Source organism: Talpa occidentalis, unplaced genomic scaffold (genome assembly GCF_014898055.3).
Source record: "Talpa occidentalis isolate TD23 unplaced genomic scaffold, MPIMG_talOcc4v2.1 talOcc4.17, whole genome shotgun sequence".
NCBI classification, from domain to species: Eukaryota; Metazoa; Chordata; class Mammalia; order Eulipotyphla; family Talpidae; genus Talpa; species Talpa occidentalis.
Window position 1 is genome coordinate 11,042,959 of NW_023601754.1, and position 25,645 is coordinate 11,068,603.

At 42.5% G+C, this 25,645-nt stretch overlaps 1 protein-coding gene across 9 annotated transcripts in view; it reads left to right on the plus strand.

Annotated features, from left to right (window-relative positions):
- The window catches only part of HYDIN (HYDIN axonemal central pair apparatus protein), a 415,526-nt gene that overhangs the window by 259,248 nt on the left and 130,633 nt on the right, over nucleotides 1-25,645 (plus strand). For all 9 annotated transcript variants that reach the window (XM_037516090.2, XM_054696975.1, XM_054696976.1 and 6 more), the window contains 4 exons: nucleotides 12,942-13,180; nucleotides 15,860-16,124; nucleotides 18,645-18,788; nucleotides 23,081-23,224. In XM_037516090.2, the coding sequence (XP_037371987.1) occupies nucleotides 12,942-13,180; nucleotides 15,860-16,124; nucleotides 18,645-18,788; nucleotides 23,081-23,224 (792 nt within the window). The remainder of the gene's footprint in view (nucleotides 1-12,941; nucleotides 13,181-15,859; nucleotides 16,125-18,644; nucleotides 18,789-23,080; nucleotides 23,225-25,645) is intronic.

Below are 25,645 nucleotides of genomic sequence, written 5' to 3' on the forward strand. Positions count from 1 at the left end.
TGTTTATCTTTTTTGATTGCTGAGTAATAGGCTTTCACATCTTAACACCCTCCCCCACTGGTTATTTCCTCCTTGAGCTGAGGACCCCTTTCTATATTTTGTTCATATGCCTTTCTCCTTCCAATGACAAGGGTCTCTGCTTTAAGCCCCCAGCACCTACCAGCAGGTTTAAAATTATGATGATACTAATATGAAGACATGGATTGCAGCCAATGTTTATTTAGTTCAATTTGCCATACTATATGCAATATTCCATTGACTACAACTCTGTGAGAAAAAAATACTGTTGTGTGTGCATTTTGATGAGGTGGAAACAGTGGTCCAGATAGGGTAAGTGAGTCCCTGTGGCCTGTGAGGGGCAGAGCGAGGTTCTAACCCCTGTGACCTGGCTTCAGACCCTGGCCCCTTTCCTCTGTGCCTCTGGCCTGCCTGACTTGGCCCGGTCGGTGGCAATTAAAGTGAAATGCTTTTGATTTCATGCTCATGAAAGAGCTTTAAAGGTAAAACACACCCAGAGGAGCAAGATTTGCTAAGAGAATAGAAGAAAAAATTAAGGAGCCTTTTCTGAAATAGACAAAAAGGACTGTATATTCTTCATTTAATTCCAAGATGTGCTGAATGTACTTATGCAAATCACCTTAATTAATGTCATTTTTCAACCACGCATAATTATTTCAGTTGTGTATCTCAAATAATGATACATCTACTTTCCCACCTTTTTTTTTTTTTTTTTCATTTGATCCTTTGTAATATAGTATGACGGAGCAGTCAGGTCACATGTGAATGTGTGTGAAAATTCTTTACTACATCAGCTCTTAAAAGAGCCCCGCCAGGGCCTCACCTGGTGGCGCAGCGGTTGAGGCTGGGCTGTGAGGCTGCCTGTAGCCTCTGCAGCGCTGGTTCATTCCCCGGCCACTGGCGAGGGTCCCACAAAAAAAAAAAAAAAAAAGACCCGCCAAATGACTCATCCGATGACAAGAGAATGGCAGTCGCTGTGATGTGGCGAGACAAGCGAAGGTTTGCGTTTCACAGAGAGCCGTGTGCTTCTTACCCCACCCCACCTGAGACTTCTTTCTCTTTGGCAAAGCAGAACGTGAGGCCCAGAAGACAAGTCCAGCAGGCCCTATTGATTATAAACTACACTGAGCGAAGGGAAGCTATTGATCGAATGTTAGGTAACATGATGGGTCAGCACCTTCCCTGCATTTACAGCAACAGCACTGCTGATTGAATATGACTGAGTGTAAGTTAAAACTAAAATGAAAGGAGGTTTGGTTCCCTCGTCACTTGAGAACCACCCAGAAAATTGGAAATATATCTATGTGTAGGTTTCCGGCAGGCCTTTTAGCCTTCGTTCTTCCCATCTCAGCTTTTAAATAGCTTTAGTCAATTGTTTTTTCAAGTTAATTATCATTCAGTTATATAGTTGTCACCATAGGCGGAGATGAGGCTGAAAATCCCTTTATATGGATCAAGTGTGTTTTTTCTTCCCAACCCTGCCTTCTCCATAAAAATGTAACTTCTCCGTTACCAGCATCATCATCAACCCAACAGTTAAGGACTGTTTGCCCCCCTCTCCAGTCACATACTCAAATTCTAACCAGCCATGGAAGGAGGTGAGGTCCTTGGCAGGGAATAAGCTCACAGAAGTAGAGCCTTCATGAACAGGGTTCCTTCTCTCCTGAAAGCACCCAGAGTCCACCACATAGTCCACTGTGTCCAGTTCTTGATCTTTTTTAGAAACTTTTTCTTTAGAAAATAACACATGTACACAGTATTAAATTCAAATGACTTCTCTCTATTCCACGTGTAAGTGAGACCGTGGATTCATGGATAAAGTCTTTTGCTTTGATGCCTGCGGTTTTCTGTGTACTTTACAGAGACACGTCATTTGGTGGTAGGTGCACTTGGGATGGGGGGACCCTATTCTTATAAAATACCAGCAACGATGTGAACTAACGGTGCTTCAATTTAAAAAATGAAAAAGAAATGGAATGAAACTAAAGCCAGAGAGCACAGTTAAAATTAAATGGGCTCTAAAGAGAAATTAGAATGTCCATATCCTTTTATTTAATAAATGTGTATATCTTCTTGTTATACAAATAGCATTATCCTTATTTTGAAAAAAGGAAGTTAAAGGTGAGGAAAAAATCACCCATTGTGCCACCAAATGGTCAGACACTATCAAACTTGTGGTGTGCCTCTTCCGAAATCTTACCGTGTAGCTGGTTTGTCTGTGTATTCCTCCACGCTCCTGTGGGATAGTACTTTTTTTGAGACTAGTGGTTTTCACTCAACAGTGTGGTGTAGTCACTTTTGAGGTGAATTACTCAGGATCATTTTCAGTGACTGATTTCTTTGACATCATTTGTCTCTAGCACAGTTGACTTAACGAACCCCCTACTGACAAGTTGCTAACCTTTTACCACTGTAAGCTGTTCCCTGAGACTAAGTTCCTCTCCAGGCAGTTGCTGAGGCAATTGGTATGAACGTCACTATAAGTCCCGATACATCTCACAGAATCATCCCCCAGAAAAACTGCCCCTTGGTGCTGAGGGGCACCTCCCTCCCCCATATCTTGCCAACCTTCTCTTTGCTTCTGCCAGATCTGGCAGATGAGAAAATCCTGCATTGTTAGTTCTGTGGCTGGTGCTAACTGTGTGAACTGTACTAACTGATGTGAGAGCTATAAAGGTAAATCAATTGATTCAGAGTTGAAAGTGTTCATGGGTCGGAACTTTTGATTCACGACTTAAAGGACGAGGACGAGGAGGACAGGGATAAACAGGGTGCACGTTCCAGAGGGCGGCCCAGGTTGCTGCTGCAGTGGTCTGCTACAGCGCACAGCAGGGTGTGGAAATAGCACCTGGGAAATCAGCCTGGGAAGCAGCTCTGGGGCCTGCTCTTCGGGAACCTGTGATCGGCCCTGCACACCTCCCACATAGCCTGAGTCTTCACTGCAGGCTGCTACGTGTCTTACCAGAAAAATAACAAATACCCACCATGTATAAGGCCCATGTATCCTGGAAACTGCACGTAGAGTTTGGGGGTGTATGACTTTCCTATGGAGGGATTCTATAGCTTTTTCAAAGGAGATAAAAGATTCTGTGCCGCTGGTCCAGAGCCCCCAGCATCTTCAGCACAGGAGAGGAGCAGGATCAGGTCTGGGAAAGAGAATCCCGCCAACCACACAGGCCAGGGAGTGCACAAGAAGGAAGGGCAGCTGGACGTGAAGTTTAGCGTGAGAATGTTAACAATAGCCACCACTGTTGAATATTTGCTCTGTGATAGACAAAGTGCTGGACACTTCGAAGCTCATTTATTTCATCTCCAAGTAACACATTTAACCAAAACTGAAACCTACCTTTTCAAATCAGCCCTCGGTGGCCTGGCTGCATTAGCGAGGCCACAGTTGACCACTCGGTCATGGACCTCTAAGCTCATGCTTTTCATCACAACACCCTGCTGTCTCTCTTGTAAAGCACCAGCCCCACTTCTCTTGCGCTCCATCATCTAATATCCAGTTAATTATTTTAAGCAGTAAAGTGACTCACTCCAGGGAAGAGAACCATATGACTAGAGATACCATTTAAAAGCCAAAAAGGAGAAAGGTCTCGGGAACTGTTATTGTTCTTGTTCCACAAAGAATTGATTATCTGCTGAGATAATAGTATAAAGCCAAAGAACCCCCTCACTCTGTGCATTGGCTCCCGTTGTTACGTGCATCTTCTCATCCCATAGAAGGACATTCTTACAGATTTCAATTGGCAAAGGAGTCATTTTGAAGAAAAGTGCACAGTGCTATTTTCTTCCAGCTTCATTGTCATTAGCACTACCGAATAGGAGGTCTGTCTGAATGCATTCCCTCCTCATTGTTGAAATGACATGTGCAAACAATAGTGTTCACTTCTGCCTTTTGTGGCAAATATTAAATCCAAAACAGGGAAGCTTATAAAAGCTCTGTCTTACCTTGGGAGCTGAACCTCCTCCTGCCTGAGGAGCCTGCTGGTGCCCTATTGCCAAAGGAAATGCAAATGCTGTCTTCAGAGGTCTGATCTCTCAGGGAGGGGGTCTTAGCATTCATCACCAGGAATGCGGAATGGCTAAAGATCACACTTGCTCTCTTTGCATCATCCACGTGCCTAGGCAAACCTGGCCACGTTGTTCATGGGCTGCTGTTTGACCTGCCCATTTAGCCCCAATCACAGGGGAAAAAAACCAACAACAACCAGAGCAATTGTTGCTGGAATTTTGGTGGAAGGCTTAGGAAAGCACACTTTTATCAGACCAATGAAACCCTGTATCTGATTTTTATTCCTGTGTAGCAAATTCCCACAACTAAGTGACATCACACATCAACTTGAATCAGTTTCCCTGGGCCTGACTTGACTGGATTCGCTCCTTAGGACCTTCAAAGGCTGAAACCAAGGTGCTGGCTGAGCTGCTTTCTTCTCAGGAGGCTTCAGTAGGGACAGATACACTTCTAGGGCCTTCAGGTTGTGGACAGAGCTGCTTTCCTTGCAGTTGAATGACGGAGGTCACCATTTTCTTGCTAGCTGTTAGCCAGAGTCTGCTCTCAACCCCCCCAGAACAGTTCCCTGCATGTGGCCCCTTCTGAGGGCCCCTCACACCCAGAGTCTCTCACCAGGCAGAGCCCAGTCCCTTCTAGGGGTTCACCTGGTTCAGTCAGGCTCACTAAGGATCATCTCCCTGTCTCCAAGTCAACCATTTTAGGACTTTAGCAACTTGTGCAAAATTGCTGCACCTAGATTTGTGTTTGGTTAAATGTCTGGGAGAAGGTAACTCCGCACCTGGAGATAGAGATCTTGGGGGCCATCTTAGAAGTCTGCCCACCACAAACCCTTACAGACAGCTGCTCTTCTGACATCAGTATTGTATGTTAAATGCTTTCTCAGCAGCCATCTTAATTTTTGCATTTTTTTTTTTAGCAAATACTATTGATCTCATGATCACATGTCACATGGGGCATTTCAGATTTCAGGAAAATAAAGACAATAACTGTCTTTTATGAGGACTTACTATGTTCCAGACACTACCATGAGTTTTACATGAGTTACCTCATCCTAATCCTCCCACAACCCCATGTGAAGGTACATGAGCTACAGGTGAGGAAACTGCGACAGAGCCAGTTAAGTGACATGCCCAATGTCTGATGGCTGGGACGCCCCAGAGCTGGGACTCAAACTCACATCTGTCTTCCTTCAGTGCCCTCCTTTCTAACCTGAGTCCACCTGTTGATGTCTTGCTGTACTGAGATTTTGAAAAGGTAATGCAATGTCCTCCATAGCTCTAACAGTTGTCATCCTTTTCATCAAATTTGCAGTCTAATAACAGAAAATGTCACATAGGCCAAGTCCTCCCTACAAAACAAAGGGCACCCCTGAAAGTCAAATACAAAAGAAACACAAGGGTGTTAGAGCAGTTTAGAGCCTGGCTTTTAGGAAGGTTAGTCCAGTCCCTGAGCAGCTGGCATTTTAATGTGCCGCCTTCTTGGATTTTATGATATACTTTGCTGCTTGGTTTGATGCCAAACATTGATTAATAGGCTTCATCAAATTGAAGAGACATCAATTTGGCCCTAGGGAGCAACTTCAGGTCTTCTATCCAGAACAGCCAACCTGTGTCAGCAGGAATCAGCATAGAAATGGTATGAGCCCTTCGGAAACAAATGTCCCTTGACTTGAAATAGCACTGATGCTGGTGACATACTCTCTTCATTGAGAACAGGGGACTGACCTGTACTACTGGCTGGAGGAGGAAAATAAATGGTCATGATGGAAAATATGGCATTGACATTCAGAAATATCTGTTTGTTGATAAAAGAAGGACAAAAATGGCATTGATTTATGTTGTAATTCTAAACTGAGTCTGAAGTAAGTAAAACTACAGGGACTGCTATAAGGCCACAAATTGGGGGAGAAGGGCCAATAGAATGAGATAATCTTGCACAGAACTTTCTCATTTTATCTTCTAGCTGCCCCTCCACCTATCCTAACAGCAGGCCTCCCAACCTGTAGTTCCCAGAGGAGTTGAAACCCTAAGTTATAGTTCCACTGCTCTGTTCTGATGGAGTTAACTCTGAGTTGAGATCCAGGGCAGTTGTAGGGAGACCCAAGGATGTGGCAGTGGAATGAAGCATCAAGGTAGCTTTGGTAAAACATAGCTGCCAGTTCACCATGCCTCTCCCCTTTACTCTTGGACCCAGAGCTGGGAACAATTCCAGCTCCCTTTGGAGTTAGGTGTGGCCACATGAAATGGCCAGTGGAAGTGGGCAGAAGTGATGTGCACCATTCAGGCTGGGCGCATAACATCCAAGCATAGGGTCCTCCATTCTCTCTTTTCTCTTATTGATCAACTGGGTGTCAATGTTTAGAATGGCTTTGAAGCCACAAGTTAAACATGCCAGAATCTGTTTAGCTGGAGTCCTTGAGCAGGACAGAAACCCCTTCTGATGTCTGTTGTCCATTGGAATTCATGTGAACCAGAAATAAGCTTCTATTGCATTAAGCTGTTGAGTGCCAGGGATCTTTCTGCTATAGCAGCTACCATTACCTTATCTAAGAGAGTAGACTAGAATCTAAAAGCTGAAAGTAAGAAAGACAAGTAGTTCTAAGTAAGGAGAAAGACTGATTACTCTTGCATGAGAAATCAATTTCCATGTGTCACTTTGATTGGGTAGGTCAGACTGAAAATGATATTAAGACTCCCATGTACTGCAATAAAAATGCTGATAAAGCAAAGCTACAATGATCCATTAAAAAGTACTTGCAGAAAATTTAATTTGCATTTATAGCTCTCTTGGAACTCATGTTTATGTCATTTTCTACTTTGACTCTGTTAAAGGAGTTCAGTGTTTTCACTTTGGACCTGTCTTTGTCCAGGCCGCTATACAAAGTGCCACACACTGGGGAGCTTCTAAACAGAAGCTTAGCCCCCAAGTCCTGGAGGCTGCATGTCTGCAGTCAGGGTGACAGCTGGGTCGGTTCTGGATTGCACACTGCTCTCCTCATTGTGTTCTTATTTGGTAAGATCAAGGAGAGGAAACAAACTCGTAACTGGTCTGGTTTCATAGGTTCATGGGTAGAGAGGGATTTTACCTCGGGATGAATTGTACCTTGATTGAGATGCTATCTAGAGAGACCTTGAACTTTATTTTTTATTTTTTTAATATTTTATTTTGTATAATTCCTACATCATTTTTCATTTTTGCACAATGTATGCATTTTCATTTTGGTTATATTCCCCATACAATTGCACCCCCCCTTATTTTGACCCTTATCCTTCTTCTTCCCGCCCTCTCCCACCTTAGTGTGTCTCTGGTTTATAGCTGCTTGTTGATTTTGATTTTGTATTAATTAGTCTTTTTCCTGGTCACTTATTTAGGTTTTCTAAAATCCTGCTATGAGTGAGACCATCCGGTATTTTTCTTTTTCTTTCTGACTTATTTTGCTGCACATGATCCCTTCCAGCTCCATCCATGTTGCTGCAAACTGCATGTGTTTATCTTTTTTTGATTGCTGGGTAATATTCCATGGTGTATATGTACCACATCTTCTTGATCCAGTCATCTATTTTGGGGCATTTGGGTTGTTTCCATAGCTTAGCTATTGTAAACAGTGCTGCTATAAACAAATGGGTGCAGGTACCCTTTGGAATTGATGTTTCTGTGTCATTTGGGTAAATACCTAGGAGTGGAATTGCTGGATCATATGGAAGCTCTATCTTTAGGAGGTCATGGAATCTCCACACAGCTCTCCATAGTGGTTGGACCAGTTTGCACTCCCACCAGCAATGCAGGAGAGTTCCTTTTTCTCCACAACCTCACAAACATTTGTTGTTGCTAGTTTTTTTAATGTGTCATTCTCACTGGTGTAAGATGTTATCTCATTGTAGTTTTGATTTGCATTTCCCTGACTACAAGTGATGTTGAACATTTTTTCATATGCCTGTTGGCCATTTGCATTTCCGCTGGAGAAATTTCTTCTTAGCTCTTCTGCCCGCATTTTTTGACTGGATTATTTTCTTTGTTTATGTTGAGCCTCATCAGTTCTTTGTAGATTTTTGTGATCAGTCCTTTATCATTAGTGTTATGTTCAAAAATTTTCTCCCAGTCGGTGGGATTTCTCTTTGTTTTTGTTATTGTCTCTTTTGCTGTACAGAAGCTCTTTAATTTGATGTAGTCCCAGCTGTTTATCTTTGCCTTCACTATCACTGCTTTGGGTGATGTGTCTTTAAAGATGTTGCTGAGGAGTATGTCATGTAGTGTTTTGCCTTTATTTCCTCCTATATATTTTATGGTTACAGGTCTTTTGGCTAGTTCTTTAATCCATTTTGAGTTGGTTTTTATGCATGGTGTGAGGTAGTAGTCAAGCTTCATTCTTTTGCATGTAGCGACCCAGTTTTCCCAGCACCATTTATTGAGCAAACTTTCTTTGCTCCAGTACATATTCTTTCCTCCTTTGTCAGAGATTAGTTGACCATAAATCATAAATAAATAAATCTGTGGGTTTATTTCTGGATTTTCTATTCGGTTCCATTGGTCCGTGTGAGACCTTGAACTTTAGATGTTAGGGTTGATGCTGGCACAGGGTAAGATGCCAGGGCTGTTGGGATGGAATGGATGTATTTTGCATCTGAGAAAGTACAGAATTTTGAGGACTGGGGCAGAATTCTATGAATTGGATGTTTGAGTTCTCCCAGAATTCATGTGCTAAAGCCTTAGTCTCCAGTGTGACAGTATTAAGTGTGTGTGTGCAAGGGGGTGGGCATTTGGAGGGGAGAATTAGCATTAGTTGAGGTCAAGAGGGTGGAGCCCTTAAGAATAGCATTAGTGCCCTTAGAAGAGTTACAATACTGTAAATGGACTAAGATAGTTAAAAAAATTTCTTGGATTAAAAAAAAACACACATTAGAAATTGTTTCTTTGAACCTACAAGCGGAATACAGTGACATTAATCCTTATAGTTTCTCTCACCAATTATAATTTATCTGTAATCCTGAAAATTCAATTTAAGAAAATTATTATCCTTTTATTAATATTTTATGATAAACCTATAAACAAATGTAGGTTAATGTTCTGGAAAGACATACTTCACTTACTGTGTTCTAAATATTTTAGGACTCTACAAATAAGGGTAATTTATTGTGAGAAAAGATAGAACATTTTAGAAAAACAGATCAAGTCATTCAAGAATCAGCTTTTTTTTTCTGTAACTGTCCTTTGAAGAGAGATAACTATACAAATATCCTGTCTTATTCCTAGTTTACCTTGCGTGGTATTTGATGTTTAATTGTATCTTTTAAGCCTATGTCTCTAGAGATGTCCCATCTTAAAAAAATCATGAGTTATAATAGGATCCATGAAGCTAAGTCTATATTTTCCATTAATACTAAAATCAAAGTAAAATTTCTATATCAACTTTCATCTACATCTTCATTATAAACAATTTATAATCTTGAAAATTGCTCTTATTTCCTTTAATTTATTTAAATTTTAAAATACAATTTATTTATTAGCTCTATAACTAGCTTTCTGATCTAATAGGATTTGCCCTCAGTTGTTAGTTGGGAAATTGGCATTTAGTCTTAAATATTAGATTTTCCTTATTTAAGTACTCATAGGCCTGTTCCTATGAGAGTGTTCATTCAGAGCCTGTAGTCTTTTTTTTTTTTTTTAAGATCTTTAGAGAGCAAGAACTTTTTTTCTTTAAAGATGTATTTATTTATGCATACAAGAACCGGGGTACAGGCCAGAAATGCGGGGGGTGAGAGGATTCACAAGAGAGGGTGGGGAGAACAGGCAGATGTAATGAAATACACTGCTGAGGGGAGCAGCAGGCGAGACAGGACAGGTCTCCTGCGCCATGTGGGTTGCTCCCTGGCTGTCTGGGGAGCAAACTCGTGCTGCAGTGGCTGATGATAACTTGACAGCACTGTCTTTAACCTCTGTACCACCAGGGAGGCAGGGCCCATAGTCTTAATCTGCAGTGAGACCAGACCTGGATTTCAGTGACATTCCGAGGCTTTGCTACCCTGTGGGATTTTGCTGCAATGTACATTCTTATTAACAGTGACCACCAGTGCAATTCTATTCCAAACCCCGACCTAGACTAGTCAGGAAGTCTCTGATTTACAGCCATACATTATACCTAAGAGCTTATGGAGCAACTCAATGTTTTCACATTTCTCTCCACAAGAAGCACACCATTGAGAAGTATACTATAGAGATTAAGTGGAAGAAGATAATTTTGAACTGGATGCCTTCTCCAATCCAGCCCACAGAGTATATTTTAGATTTGTTCTAAACTACATTGTTTTCCTCTGTGTGATTTTCTTTAGGGCTCTCCTTCTGTGCTGCCATACTCAGAAGAAGAGTATGAGGAGCCAAGGAAAGTTCAGGGGAAACAAACACTTCTTCAATAAAATTGAGTTTGACTTTTGCTTTCAGTTATCCTGGAAGTTTCTGAGTGATCTCTGCATCTCTTATTCTTTGTTTTTCTACCCTTTTTCCAGTGCATTGTTGTTCATCACTAAATATTTTCTAAGACTATTCATCCATGTAAGTATTTCTGAGTAAAAGAGGTCAGAATTGATTTATACAATAGAGCAATCAAAACAGGGATATATATTTTGTTAATTTTGAGATGATTGTTTTCATATGATACCAGAGTGGAATAAATCTGGATTTTATTGATCAATAGCACAATATAATTAGGGATCACACTGACTGGTAATTAAGCCTGATTTCATATTTGGATAGAAAAGAGAACATGTCTAGTACATTTGTCATTCAATCAGGGGGTTTCAACATCCTCTGCTCTGGAAAAGTATCTTGTTTAGATTTCCCTGAGGTATTTTCACTTCAGTCTTCTTGTGACTTGCAATTTTGTTGTTTGCATGTTGGTCTCCCTGGATGTCATTTCTGTCTATTCCTTGGGAATGAGAATGTGCTTTGGACATTTTCGTGTCTCCCATAACACCTGAACTACTGAATATGTATGTGCTATATTTACTTGAAAAGGCCTAACAGCAATTGGCTTATCAATTTTTCAGATGATTAGGATGGATAAGGAATAGCTAAAAAGTGCAATGCCATAATCAGAATTTTGAAAGATCTTGACAGGCTGAAAAAAATATGAGAAGAAATATAAATAACAAAACCTGAATTCAAAATAGAAAAACAAAGTGGAGAAGAACAGGGTAGATATGTTTAACAGTGAGTGATAGACAGTTGAAGAAAGAATTAGCAAACTGGAAGATATTGCAGAAGAAATCATCCAAAATGAAGCACAGAGAACAAGAGAGTGGAAAGTACAGATGAGAGGCTGAGAGACAAGAGGGTATAATAGAGACGTCACACACACACATCCAGGTGGAACCACACAAGGCAAGGGCAAAGAGAATGAGGCAGAAACAATTATTTTTTATTTAAATTTTATTTTTATATTCTCCATACAATTACAACCCCCTTAAATAGATAATGGATGAGGATTTTGCAGCAACAAAAGAGATCAAAGCACAGATTCTAGAAGGGTAGCAAATGCTGAGCAGGATTTGCAAATAAAGCCTTACCTAGACACATTATAGCGAACCTGCACTCTAAACAAGACAAGGAGAAAAAATCTGAAAAGCAGCCTGAGAAAATAGATTATCATCAAAGAAGTAGAATATGTATTTTTATTTTTTTTTTTTTTTTTTTTTTTTTTTTAGAATATGTATTTTTAGATTAAGATGCTTATAGGATGATTCATTTTTATGATACCTTAACCAAATTGTCAGCTTTGGAGCCTGATTCTGCCCTGCCCGAGGGGTTTTCTTCTAAAACTGGAATGCAGGGTTTGAAAGCTTGAGCTGAAGCAAAAGAGGAAGATTCCATTTGTTCTCTTTGGCTCTAAGAGAGTGGACCAAATACCATTGTGTGGAAGATTCACAAAACATATCTCTACTTAATATATACCAGTTTGAGTTATTAAAACCTGGGCTTAGATAAGAAATGGGTTCTCTGACCTCAAAGGGTTTGGTTAGGAAGATACATCCATCCATTCATCTATCCAATATTTATCAAGCACCTACTATGAAGTGAGCATAGTTATGGATGCTGAGGATATATTGGGCAATATCAACGAGGACAAAAAAAACAGTGCCCTCCTCTGGGAGCTTCTAGCTTGGTATAAGGAAACAGACAAGCATGATAAATAAGTCAGTTGTGTACTGTACCAGGAGATAAGAAGTGTTAAGGGGAAAAAAATAGAACAGGCTAAAGGGGATCAGGAATACTGGGGGGAGGATTCCCATTTAAAATCCCAGGGGAGGATTGTTTGGCCAAAGGCCTCAGGAGAGAGAGAGTAAGCTCTGAGAGGCTAAGTAGTTAAAAGAACAGATTGGTGGGAATCACTTCCAACTCTATAATGCAGCCCTACTTCAAAGTAAGTGTGGGACTTTAGCAATTACAATTCGATTATTATGAAGTGATAGAAATCAGGATGACTTCCTACTTTGTGTTTATTAATTAAAGCTGCTCATCCTCACCATAACACCATAGAAACTCAGCATTTGAAAAACATTTCTTTTAAACCTTCAAGTTCCAGAAAGGGTGTTGTACCTTCTGTTGATGTCTCAGAATTTGGAAATTAGAGCAGATAATTAGTATAGACTTGTCAGAGAACTAGACTGTCATCCTGAGAAAGAAATGTAAAGAATCTTCACAGAGTGTTCAAAAGTAGAATTGTAGGTTTGCTCTTCAGAATCAGAGAAAAAAGAGAAGCCAACAAACACCCATCTGCTTTGATTTGAAAAAAATAACGTTTGTCTCTGATGTTGGGTTCCGCAGTGCCAGGCATTTGAAGTATAGAGGGCTTTGACATGTGCAGTATGAAAAGCCAAGAATATCTTCACTGTTAACTTGTAGTCTTGTGTTGCAGGCAAACAAAAAGTCACTTTGGACCGTTGAACCCAGTGAAGGCACGGTTCCCCCGGAAGCTGAAGTTCAAGTGACATTGACCGCCAACCTGAATGACATAGTGACATTCAAAGACACAGTAGTGCTGAACATCAAAAATAGCAACACCTACCAGATTCCTGTCCAGGCTTCTGGATTTGGCTCTACCATTGTTTCAGATAAGCCCTTTGCTCCAGAGCTGAATTTGGGAACACGTTTTAGGTAGGCAAAGTATCAGGGACCAATTTTTATAGCTGTCACATATGGTGCATAGCTGAGCATCTCCTCTTAATTTAGGAAATTATTTTTAAGTAAATAAAACCAGTCTCTTCACTCCTCCCCTTTCCCATTTCTTTTTCCCCTTCTAGAAGCGCCCATCAGGCATAAGACTAGTAACCAAGCTATGACTCTGTTTTCCAAGCTGTGTCCCTGTACTCTGGAAAAGAGAAGGTTCTTAAGAAGTGTGTTCTTCCAAACTTTGTGGAGGCTGCTCCTATGACAAATTGAGAATCTCAGCCATGATTTTTCCTCTTTGATTCCAATATGCTGCTAATTTCTTTACATGAATTTAGAAACTACAGATGCATGTTACTGGAGTGTAACAAGAAAGTAGAGTATAACTAGGAAGGTAGAAATTTATTACAAATGTGTCTTATCTGGTATTGCAAAGCCAGTAATTTTTTTTTCTTGTATGTCCTCTGCTTACCTCCCCACTGTAATGCCAGTTGATGTTGTTGCAATTGGCACCACTGATCACTCCAGAAAAACTAGAGAGTCTAAATATTTAAATAAAAGGTGGTACAGTATACACACCTCTGAGAAGATCCAATGTGGCTCGAAAGATGTATGGGGTTTGAATGCATGTGAGGGTTTATTTGTGTTTCCTCAGAAGAGTCACGTGACTGTCACTAGTTGAGTCATGGTGGGGGGCAGTTAAAGTTTACCTGCCTTTGCAATACAGTGAGCAGATCTCAAGGAGGGGGGGGGGCCTGCATTCTTGTCTACCTGGCCCTGAAACCAAGATGGGTACACTCTACTTGAATGCCTGGCAAGAAACCCTTAGGAGCTTCCCACACACCCATCCATGCCTCCTTTCCCCTGTTCCAATTCCAAAATGGGCACTTGATTGAAAGTACTGTAAACCAATAGGAATTAGGTAACAGGCATGTCAGATAGCTGAATTGCATGTGTTTTCAGACACACATCCAATTATGGTTTTGTGTCAAGTGAAAATTCCTTTCTGCCCATCTATTGGCATAGGCTAGGGCAATTTGTCATTGCATGCATACCATGCTTCTATTTCCAAACTCATTTGTTAAGTGCACTCAAATATAATTATAGAAAGCAGTGCACTACAACCAGACTCAATTACATGTTCTTAATCTACAAATAGCCTCAGAGGATATTCTGATGCTTGCTTGGAATTGGAAGGATAGCTATTAGTTTTCTATGAATAGAGAAGCCAACTGTACAACTGTAGTTTTTAGCTGTCTGTTTCCCCCTCTGCCTAAACTTTATCATTCTTTTTGACATGAAACCATGATGCTAGTGATCTCCAGAAGAAAAGGGTAGGCAAACTTCAGCCCACTGCCTGTTTCTGGAACACAGCTATGCCAGTTGACACACATTTTTCCATACCTTCTTTCACAGTACAGCACAGTTGAGTAGTTGTGACACAGACGATGTAGCCCCCAAGTCAAAATAGTTATTATTAATTATAAAATTAACTGTAAGAAAAAATTCACCATCTTTCTGGGCATGTGGGACTACTCATATGTTATCCCTTCTGATTGCATATTCTTTTGGTAACTCCCTGAAATTTTTAGAGCTTCTGTGTCTTCCTTTATAAAATGGGAGAGTAAATATATTTGTAGTGGATTGCTATGGTGATTGAAAGATCATCTTTTATTGTGAGTAAGTGACCAAGAGCTTGCCTATTTGTTATTTGTTATTACTGAAATCTACTGTTAGTCATGAAATCAAACTGCTGAGTAAGAAACCAATGAACATATCCCAGCAGTGACGCCTGACAACTGGCAAATACTCCTTATTTATCTGATGCTTCAACTTATCAGATCTGTCATTTCCTAAGGAGGAAGAGATGGCATGAAATCTCAAGGCCTAATAAAATTAAAGAAGTAAGAGTCCTCAGATGAGTTTTCCCCCTGAAAAAGTCTCTTAAAATAGGCTTGTAAATCAGTTTTTTAAAAATCTGAAAGACACATTTGAACCAACACTAAGATCTTAGAAACCTGAATATCTAGCAATACCCCAGACAATCAAGAGATCTTCACTAAATATTTGTAGAATAGGTGAGTGAATGAATGAATGAGAGAAACTGAAGCATCTTTAGAGCTCATTAGTTTGAGAAACATGGTCCATTGCCATCCCCTTGGTATTTGGCAAGGCTGAGAGGATGTATATTATTGTTCTTCTAAGTTCCCTTCAATATAAGTCCATCAGAAGACATTTGACTCAGTCAATAGAAATTAACTGAATATGATTGAAATATGCCTCTCTCCAAAAGGTTTTTCCCTTTCACTCACTAGTACAATTTCTCCCACGGAAGAGTGGTTTTCACTTGTTCTGTGGCCTGCTGGACCTGCTGGGGAAGATGGAGGGTGGCTGGGACCACTTTCCCACAGCTCCTCCCCTGGGCGTGGCAATGCAGGGACCAAACCCTGTCCCCAGCGCAGTCTGTTGGCCCCATGAGTAGACACTGACCTTGTCCACTGCTGTGGTCACTCCTGGTGGAGCCATAGCTTAGCCTGCCGGGTTTTGTTTTCACATCACGTCTCTTCCATTGCTCACCCTTTAGAAATCCCGGAGGAGTCAGTCCCAGGTATGTAGCAATGAACTTCCTGCACCTGAGCTCACTCAACACTTGTATCCTCTTTGCAGCCAGGACACCTTTTATTACCACTTCAAGTTGACCAATAAGGGACGTCGGGTCCAACAGTTGTTCTGGATGAATGAAGATTTCCAGCCCCAGGAAAAGCTAAGCAGGAAGAGTCTGGCTAAGAAGGGACTTAGTAAGAGCCGGTCCCAGCTCCAGGGGCCCAGGGCTTTCCAGAGCCCCGTATTTCAGCTCCACCCCATCAGGATGGAGCTGTACCCACAGCAGACCTTGGACGTGATCCTGGAAGGCTATTCTTCTATTTCCAGGGTAAGCGGACAGCACGTTTCATTTATTTCTCCTAAATAAATCTTTGCTTTGTTTCTTAGGAGAGTCCCTTGACATTTATCTGAGGAAACGATGTGGTTTCTCAAGGATTTCAGAGTGCACGGAGTTACCATGGCAGCAGCCATTGCTTTCAAGGTTCAGTTCTGCTCAGTTCTCTGTTTCTTTCACAGCTATCATGAACCCAATCTTCATATCCTCTTTCAAGCTGGTTATCGTCCCCCCAGGGTCCACAGTCACCAGCCAACAAGTCTCTGGCAGAGGATATCCAGTGTTCCCCAGAGCTAAGCCTCCCGTGAACACTCAGCAGGGTTCCTTTCATATTTTTCACACAAAGTGTATTGATAGCAACATTCAAGCAGCATCTCCTGTCCAGGTGTCAGGGCATCCCGATGGTTTCCCTCTCAACCTGACAAAGCAGCATCCCATTTATTTTTATAAAAAGATTTATTTATTTATGCATATAAGAACTGGGGTGTAGGCCAGAGGTATGTGTGGTGGGGTGGCGAGAAGATTCACCAGAGACAGAGTGGGGAGTAGAACAGGCAGACCTACTGAAATACACTGCTAAGGGGAGCAGCAGGCAAGACAGGAGAGGTCTGCAGTGCCATGTGAGTCAGCTCCCTGGCTGGGGAGTGGCTCTGATAGCTTCACAGTGCTGAGGCCCAAACCCCTACACCACCAGGGAGGCCCAGCAACTTCCCACTTAGAGTCAGCCTTTGGTACGTCAGTCAAAGAGCTGCTTTGACTTCAGCCTTCCAACCTTCTGCTCTTATTTTGTCATCATTCTCCTCAAAATGTGCAGCCGGACCCAGACCTTGTGTCTGTTTATTCCCCTTCCCTTTTGGAGACAGGAAACCACCAAACGAAGCTTCCAAAAATCTCTTAAGAACCTCTGCTACCTGACAGGCCAGGTTTGCAGATGCCATGGGAGGGTTGCTGAAGCTCCTGGTCGCTCACCAAATCAGAAGGTGATGCTGAACTTCTCCTCGTAGAACAGGGAACAATAAGAAACCTCCCTTCCAGCAGACAAGATAAGAAAACTGCCCCCTGGTAGCTCCACTTCTTTATGAAGTGTTTTCAGGTAGAAGACATTCTCAGGGCAAAAAAAAAAAAAAAAAAAGTGACTTCTCAATATGGAGCATATAATATACCCCTACTCTGTTTGTCAGGAGTCTGGCCTGCTGGTATCTGGCAGGCAGCTGGTGGCAGAGCACTGGTACCGACGAGAGCGGGACCCCACTCAGGCACTGAGCCTGCTGAAGATGTCCGTTTCATTTGCCTTGGTATTTTCAAACCTGGCCATGTATTTTTTTTGATTCATTAAGAATTAATTTTTTCATGAAGTCCCATTGTTTTACATCCTTGTTACTATGTTGACAGCATAGCCTAATTAAAAAAATATTTTGACAGTGTAGGATTTCTCGCCTCAGGCGTGGTCGCCAGAGTGCTCCTACACCCAGGCATCCACAGTCCTCCACCAGAGTCCATCTTGCTCCCCCCTCCCCTTCTCTCCTCCCCTTCCCCCTCTCCCCATGCATGCCTTAGATCTATGCTGACCACATTTTTAAAGGCATTAGATCTAAACTGTAGGGTTTTGAATTCACTTGAAGCTCTACTAAAAGCTTCCTTGAATCTTCACTCAAGTTATGCTGCATCATTAAGACTTGAATTTATTAACACCTGAAACCTTGACACTCTTCCATACAGGCTATTCATGATATAAATTTACTGTTGGTCCTTTCTATTTTTTGAAAATCTAGGCCTCTTAGGTCCAAAAACAAATAGTTTCTATGGCATAATTTTCAAATATTCAAGCTTGAAAAGCAAAGTTTTCCCAGCCACAGTTTCTGATTAGCTTGATGAGAAGTCATATAAGTACCATTGAATATAAAGGATTTTATCTGCCTTGTCCATCGTAGCACATCCAGTGCCTAGCTGACCAGGTGCATAAGAAATAATATATACATGCAAGGGGGCCTCCCTGGTGGTGCAAGGGGTTAATTCTCAGCATTATTAAGCTCTCAGCAGCCACTGCAGCATGAGTTCGATCCTCAGCCAGGGAGTTGACCCATGTGGTGCAGCAGACCTCTCCTGTCTCACCCACTGCTCCCCTCAGCGGTGTATTTCAGTAGATCCACCTGCTGTGCTCCCCACTCTGTCTCTGGTAAGTCCTTTCACCCCCTGTACCTCTGGCCTATACCCTCGTTCTTGTATGCATAAATAAATAAGTCTTTAAATACATATATGCAGTGGTTGAACTGAATGTGAATTGACCATTTCCTCAGGGCAGTCAGAAACACATACGGGATCTCTGCAGGACACGTTAAACCAATCAGAATTGAGTTGTGTGGCAAAGCACGAGTGCCGAAATATACTCTTCCAAAAAAATGTGTTCTTTCCTGGTGTCTGCAGGCAGGCAGTTAAGATCAGCTTATGCGATGTTGAGAATTAAGTTTTCTGAGCTATGGAGGTTCCAAATGCGCTGGTGTGTCTCCTCCGCAGATAGTTCAAGAAAAGCTGGTGTGCCACGCCATCATCGGAGCACAAAAGGGGAAGAGCTTTGTGATGACCGTGAACATCATCTGTGAGTTTGTGGAGCCGATCATCCAGCTGTCCACCAAGCAGCTCATATACCGGCTGGAGAAGGTCAGTGGGGCTGCCCTGGGGAGGGCCGGGTGCTCCCCTGGGGGTCAGCATGTCCACCTTTCACTTGGGGGAGTGAAGGGAGGTCGGTTACACCTACACCCAACAGATGTTTTTTTAAAGTTAAAACACATTCAACTAAAAAATTCTGAATCTAGCCTATGTACCTTTGAAATGTAAATGATTATGGAAATTCTACTTCCATCATTCCTGATGCCTGAGACTAAAGTGAAGTGCACTGAAAACGCATTTCAGTTGATCGTTTGACAAGGTAGGGGAGACAGTGTTGAAGGAGAGTTCTTGATAACTGCAGTCATCTGCACAAGTGGCCGCCACTTGGCTCACGTTCATTGCATGCGTCGCCCAGTTGTTCCCACAGCCATCTGCACAGCAGGGACGTCCCATGGCCATGCCATCAGCACACAAGAGGAGATGCAGATACAACCTGTCAGCAGAGAGATCACCTAACCCACTTGAGAATGACCCTTTTTGAGTCCCACGCATTAGCTGGTATGGCTGTCCATGCCCCTGAGTTTATGGGGCCCTGAGGACAGAGGCAGAGGACAGCGGGTGGGTGGCAAGGACTGCTCGGGACACGGGGTCAGGTGACAAGGAAGTGGTGGGAAGTCGCAGTGGGACTTGCCCTACTCCTCAGCAGTCATCTGGCACAGAATTATTTACTATCCCAATGGAAATATATGGAATGTCTCTCCTGAGCAGCAGACTGCGTTGGTGCTGAACATCTGGTGAACCCGCCAGTCAGAGCCAAAATTGAAAGACTGGTTGTTGGGTACAGGCTGTGAACAGATCGTCATAATTTAGTTGTTTGAACTGCAATCCTAAACAGTCCTGTGGACAAGTGTACAGTTCTGTGAGAACGTTTGTCAGGGGTATTTGTGCAGGTGGCCATCGATGGCTTCCCTGAGCGCCTGCCCAGGGTTGAGACTTGCAGGGAAATAGAAATCAGTCTGGAGAGGAGGTGGAGGGAGGAATGTGGGCAGAAGTAGCGGCACATCCATGGGCTGAGTTGGGAAGGCACTTGGGTGAGCATGTAGACCTGGGAGGCCACCTTCAGCAGAGACTGTACCAGGGATGCCAGGAGGACCCTCTAGAGAAGTGATGGGGACCAGATGTGGGTGGCATGACCTGGAGGCAAGCTCTGGACTTTGGGTTTTATTCTCTCATGGGAAGGTTTTAGGGAGGAGAGTGACACTATCAGATTTATTCATGGATACAGCCAGGCCAGCTGCTGAGTAGAATATTTATTAAGGCCTGCCATGTGCCAGGCACTGTCTAGGGATACAGCAGTGAGGGCAGACACTCCCTGGTGAACCTCGCCAAGCAGTAGGTGGGCCGCTGTCCCACTGTGTTCTATGCTGTCACCCCAAAGGCCTGGGCCCGGGTGGCCCATCAGCCAAAGGTCATCATCTGGAGACTCGTAGGCCAGGGCTCAGGACCATTTATTCTGGTGCTGTGTTCTAGCACTTTTGTTCATATCAAGTAAATCTCTACAGAGCATCCACCTGGGGCAGGCGCCCTTCTAGGACATGAAGGAGGGAACTTACAGCCCAGTAGGGGAACTAAGACATGTAGGCACCATCGAAATCCACAAATCCATTGTGAGCACCTGTAGTGGATTCAGTAGCAGAAACCCTGGCTCACCAGGTTTGTGGGGAGAATAGAAATCGAAGAACTGAAGGGTTTTGGTTTGGTTTCAGAATGCTAAACGAACCGTGGCAAGTTTTGTAAGACATATTAAAAGAAAATACTATAAGAATTCCTGCTACTGTTATTAAGCTCGTTGCTCTGATTTAAATTCTTCCATTTTTAAGTAACAGGAAAGATATTTATTGGTGACAGCTGCACCAAATTTGGTGGCATCATATTTTCTGTAAATGTAGCTATTCAGAGAAAACTCTGTGAATATTTATTGAAAAGCTATTCTGTGCAAGACATTCAATATATGTTAAATATGCAGCTTAGTTTCTTTAGTGGATGCTTTTATCCTAAGCCCATAAACACTCATAAAAATGTGTGGGTAGTGTTCTTTTTTTTTTTCTCTCTTTATATCTGTAAGCCTTGTTTTTCAAAAGTATATTCATTTTCAAATGTCTATTGTTTGAGCTTATCCCTAGAATATAATAGCAAATATTTTGAATATGGCAGTGACTTACTGGATTAAAAAAGGAATTGAGTTACAACCCTCTGCTTATTCACTTTTGTCCTTTCCCCACAGCACCCCACCCTCTGCCCCACCAACATCTCAAGTTTGAAAACTGTCCTATTACTCTATTTTTCATAGTTCATTTCTTGTGCATATTTAATCCTTATTGGGGCCAATGAAGAAGTAGAACCTCATTATTCAGTGTGTGCAAGAGACCTGTGAGGTCTCGGTATTGAGACTTAATTATGTAACACCCCGTTATCTGTTAGGTCTCCTTATTTTAACTTAAGGCGGTGTCCCTGACTTGGTAGATCACACTGTAGCGATACCAGCCCTGCCTGTGGGAAGGGTTTTGTGGTGACCATTTCCTCAGATTTGATCTACTTTACACCTGTCGTACCACTCACGCCGCGGAGATAAAACAGCATCTCTGTGGGATTGAAAAGGTCAATTGAAACGAGCAGTCAGTTTGCTTCATGAAGTCCAGCAGTAGATCCTGCCTCCTGTTAACTGGGGAGACAAACAACCCTGAGAGAAGGGGTCATTTTAAAATAGAACAGATTTTCTGCACATCGACTCCTTCCCATCCCTGACCTCTAAATGGCCTCTTGCCAAAACCAACCAAGTGAGACTTCTTCACTTCCAATCTGCCTGCAGTGGCGCAGCCACCTGGGGAAGGTTGCTGCGTGGACAGTTCTCCTAGCAAAGCCTGCATAAGGCCCCTAAGTGGTGCTTTGCCCCAGACTACAATGCCATCTGCAAGAAGTGAGTCCAGTACCCATATTACCATGTTGGGGGGCCAGGAGGGAATGGTTGGCATCTTGTGGTAAGTGCCAGACCAAACCCCTAAAAGAACTTAGGGGTGTGAAGACAGTGAGTGGAGTGCAACTGAGGGGGGAGGCTGGAGCCAACTATTATGAATGAATGGTTATGTACCCCCCCTCCCCACCAACCCAGATGACTATGTGGAAGCCCCAGTGTGATGGTATGTAGACATAGGGCCCCTGGAAAGTGATGTGCTCATGCAGGTGGAGCCCTCCCGAATGGGGTTAGTGACCTTGTAAGAAGAGACAAGAGAAACACCCCCCACTCTCAGCCATGGGAGGACACCTTGAGAAGGTGAAGCCAGGAAGAAGCCCTCACCAGACACTGGGCTTGCCGGCACCTTCACCCCAGACTTCTCAGCCTCTAAAGCTGTGAGACAAATCTGTTGTTTACACCACCCAATCTGTGATATTTGTGGAGGCAGCCGGAACAGTGGACACTGGGCCTAAGTTTGCTCAGAGCCCGGGCACCCAGAAACCACAACAGAAGAAAGTCTGTGCTGAACAAAGAAGCTGAGACAGCGGCAGACCAAAATGTGATATCAGGAGGATTTAACTGAAATTGGAACAAGAAGGAAAAGGCAATCCAAACAAAGGGGCCTGGGAACCACTGGCCGGAATGGTCAGGAAAGCCAGCGGGTAGAGGGAGGAGTTTCTCCTTGGGGGCCTCCGAGCAAAGGCTTCCCCTCACCTATTCCTAACAGCAATGGGCCCTCTTACCAGCTCAACATCCGCTTCTGATACTTTCTCCATTTGGAAAATTAATTTTGATGTGTCTGACATGTGAAAAGATGCTTCTAAATCAACTCTCCCAGTGTTCATTTTAGAGGGAATGGTTATGAGCATTTGTCAATACAATAAGTCTATTTGCAAATTGGGTATTTTAAGTATGGAAAAACTATCGCATAACAAAAAAAATGTTTAATATAATGATACCGTCCATGAGACATGCTAATTTATTAGACATTATTTTATGAGATTGTGGAAGCTTGTATTGCAATAGTTCTATCCAGAGACATGACAACCAAAGAGTGAGACATTGAATTTGAGTTTTCTCACTTCCATAGAGTCTCTTCTCAGTAGTCCACCATACAGTACATTAAAAATGATGGCTCTAAATCTCTATTAGGGAAAAAACATTATATACACATGTACATATATATGTAAATAGAGAGAGACTTAAAGAGACAGTTGGACGGTGGGAGCAACGCTAATTCTGCTGTTAGCAACGAATATGAGACTCTCCTGCTAAAGGCTTACCATATTTACTAACACTTGGTTTGCATCCTCTTTTTCCTTTTTTGCAGAAGCCCAACACTGTCCTGGAACCCAATTTCCAGCCCTTGGCCCTGAAGAATACCTCCACCCTGCCCGTGAATGTGCTGTTGTCCACGGGCGGCCCCTTCTTCATCTGCGAGACTGATAAATCTCTACTGCCCTTAACCCCTGAGGTAAGTGATCAGGGGGCTTTTCTGACCCTCCGGAGAGGCTGTGTGTGTGACAAAGGAGCAGAATCATGTCAGTGTGCTGCCTGATTCCAGTCCAGAAAAATGTAAAGAACCCAGGAAATGGAGGAAAGAATATAGGAAATTGAAAAGTCGTGCTTTAAAAAGAACTCAAGGATGAGATAAAAGTATTTAAAGAGGACTGAAACTACCAAATAGGGGAAACAAATGGAGGAGAAAATGAAAATTCAGCCACCAGCAGCTTTCTTAGTCTGCATAGTAGATTGGGCCCACTTGCTCCCTCCTGGAGTGGAGGGAGATGAGAGCAGAAGTGTTCAATAGGGAAGAAGCCCGGGACAAGAAAACAAAGCTGGGAGAGGATAGATGTAACCAGACACTGAGCATCTGAAACAAATTCTGGAAGGTAGAATGAAGATTAGGGTGAGTTGATAAATCACAAAAATCTGCAGCCTAGAAAATTCTCCAGTGAGGTTGTGGGTGCCATCCCCCCAAGCAGCCTGTGCTCAGAGGCGATTTGTATGAGAACTCTGAAGACAGAGGGATTCCGTGGGCTGTCCCACCTGACAACCCCTCTCCCCCACCCAAAACATGGGCAACTAGCTTTTATCTCAAAATACAAAAATAAGTGCGCTTCTCCAGGGAAACAGATCAAAATATTTGGGGAAATTTAATGTTTCTAGTGTCAGCATCAGCACCCTAGAATAATCACTGGCATCTGGGGTGTGTCCACCACTGGCCATTCCCTCTCTGCCCATGGAAACTGCCCTGTGGCCAGGCCTGCAAGAATTGAGAAACAGTGACCTCCAGGTTGTTGGGAAGCCAGGGGAGCTCAGGAGCTCCTGCTTTTGGGATGATAACTATTTTAGTACAGTATGGCCTTCTGTGTCACCTGCAAATGTACCTTTAATTAAAGCATACATATAATTCAAGTGCTTCTGCAAACTGATAAGAATACCAACAATCCAACAGAAAAATAGGCAAAAGGAAGTGAACAGTGAGAGCACCAAAAACAAACAAAAGAAAGTCTCTTAAATATAGGAAAATATGTTCAAATTGAATAATACTAGAATAAAATGCAAATCAATATGGCTATGAAGCCCTTTTTTTCTTTACTCTCAAATTGGCCAAGAGCAGAAAATAACTTGGATGTGGCTGCTAGGGAGGGTTGAGGAAGCAGCTGTGCCCCTGCAGTGTGAGGGAAGTGTGCATTGGAAAGCAATATGGCAAGACCTATCGAGATTTTAAATGTCCATACCCCTCTACTCCTAGGAATTTATCCCAAAGACATAGATCCAGCACACAAGGTGAATTATATGTAAGGATATTCGCCACAACATTGACTATAGGAGCGAGAGACCAAAAGCCAATATCCATCAACAGGAGAATAAACAATGGCAGAATTATATGGTGGAGTAAAAGGCTTTCAGCTATTAAGAAAAATGAAATCCTGCCATTTGCAACAACGTGGACGGACCTAGAGGGCATTTTGTTGAGTGGAGTAAGTCAGACAGACAAAGATGAAGCTGTCCGATCCCACTCCTACGTGGTACATAAACAAAACAGATGAAATCCAACAGAATAAATAAAACAAAAATGAACTAAATAAAACAAAAATAAACTTTTAGACTCGAAGACCAAATTAGGGCCACCAGAAGGGAAGGGAGGAAGGAGAGTTGGGGAGCATCAATCAGGTGGAAGGGCTCAGTCGTAGGATGAAAGATGGACCTGAGCTTTTAGGGGTGAACTTAGCCTATAGCTACAGATGTTGGATTATAGCGATGTACACTGATACCTACATAATGGTATCATGCAGTGCTACTTCAATTAAAAAGTATAAAGAAATACGATAAATTAAATGTTTTGGAAACTTAAGGAGTGAGACAGCCCCGTAAACACTAATAAGTGATCTCCCAGTGGGAAAGCAAAGTGCAGAGCAAGAGTGCCCGGGATGCTATCATTTGGGTTTAAAATTAATCCTCCTACAAAGGTCACTTTATAACCATACACTTGGGTAGGCAGGACACTTATAAACTTGAGTACTTCAGGGGAGGGAACCCCTTGGCTTGGGTGAGACATGGGGAGATGGGCATAAAGGTGACTTGCATTTCATTGTTCTAGCTAGTCTACATACAAAGGAATTTTTTTTTTTAATTTTTTTTTTAAAGACCATTCTTTGTCCTGGGACAAAATCATGTAGAATATTCTATAGTGAGTCATATCGTAGTGAAGTTTCTGGTCCTATTGATAATCAAAGAATTCCATTACATATAAGCCAAAAAATAAAAGGAAAAAATCTTCCCACTGAGGGAAGATTTTAGACCTACTTTGGCCTTCTACACAGTACTATTTAATGCCAGTCAACAACAGAGCAGTGGAGACAAAGTGTTGAGGGAAAACTCAAAGGTG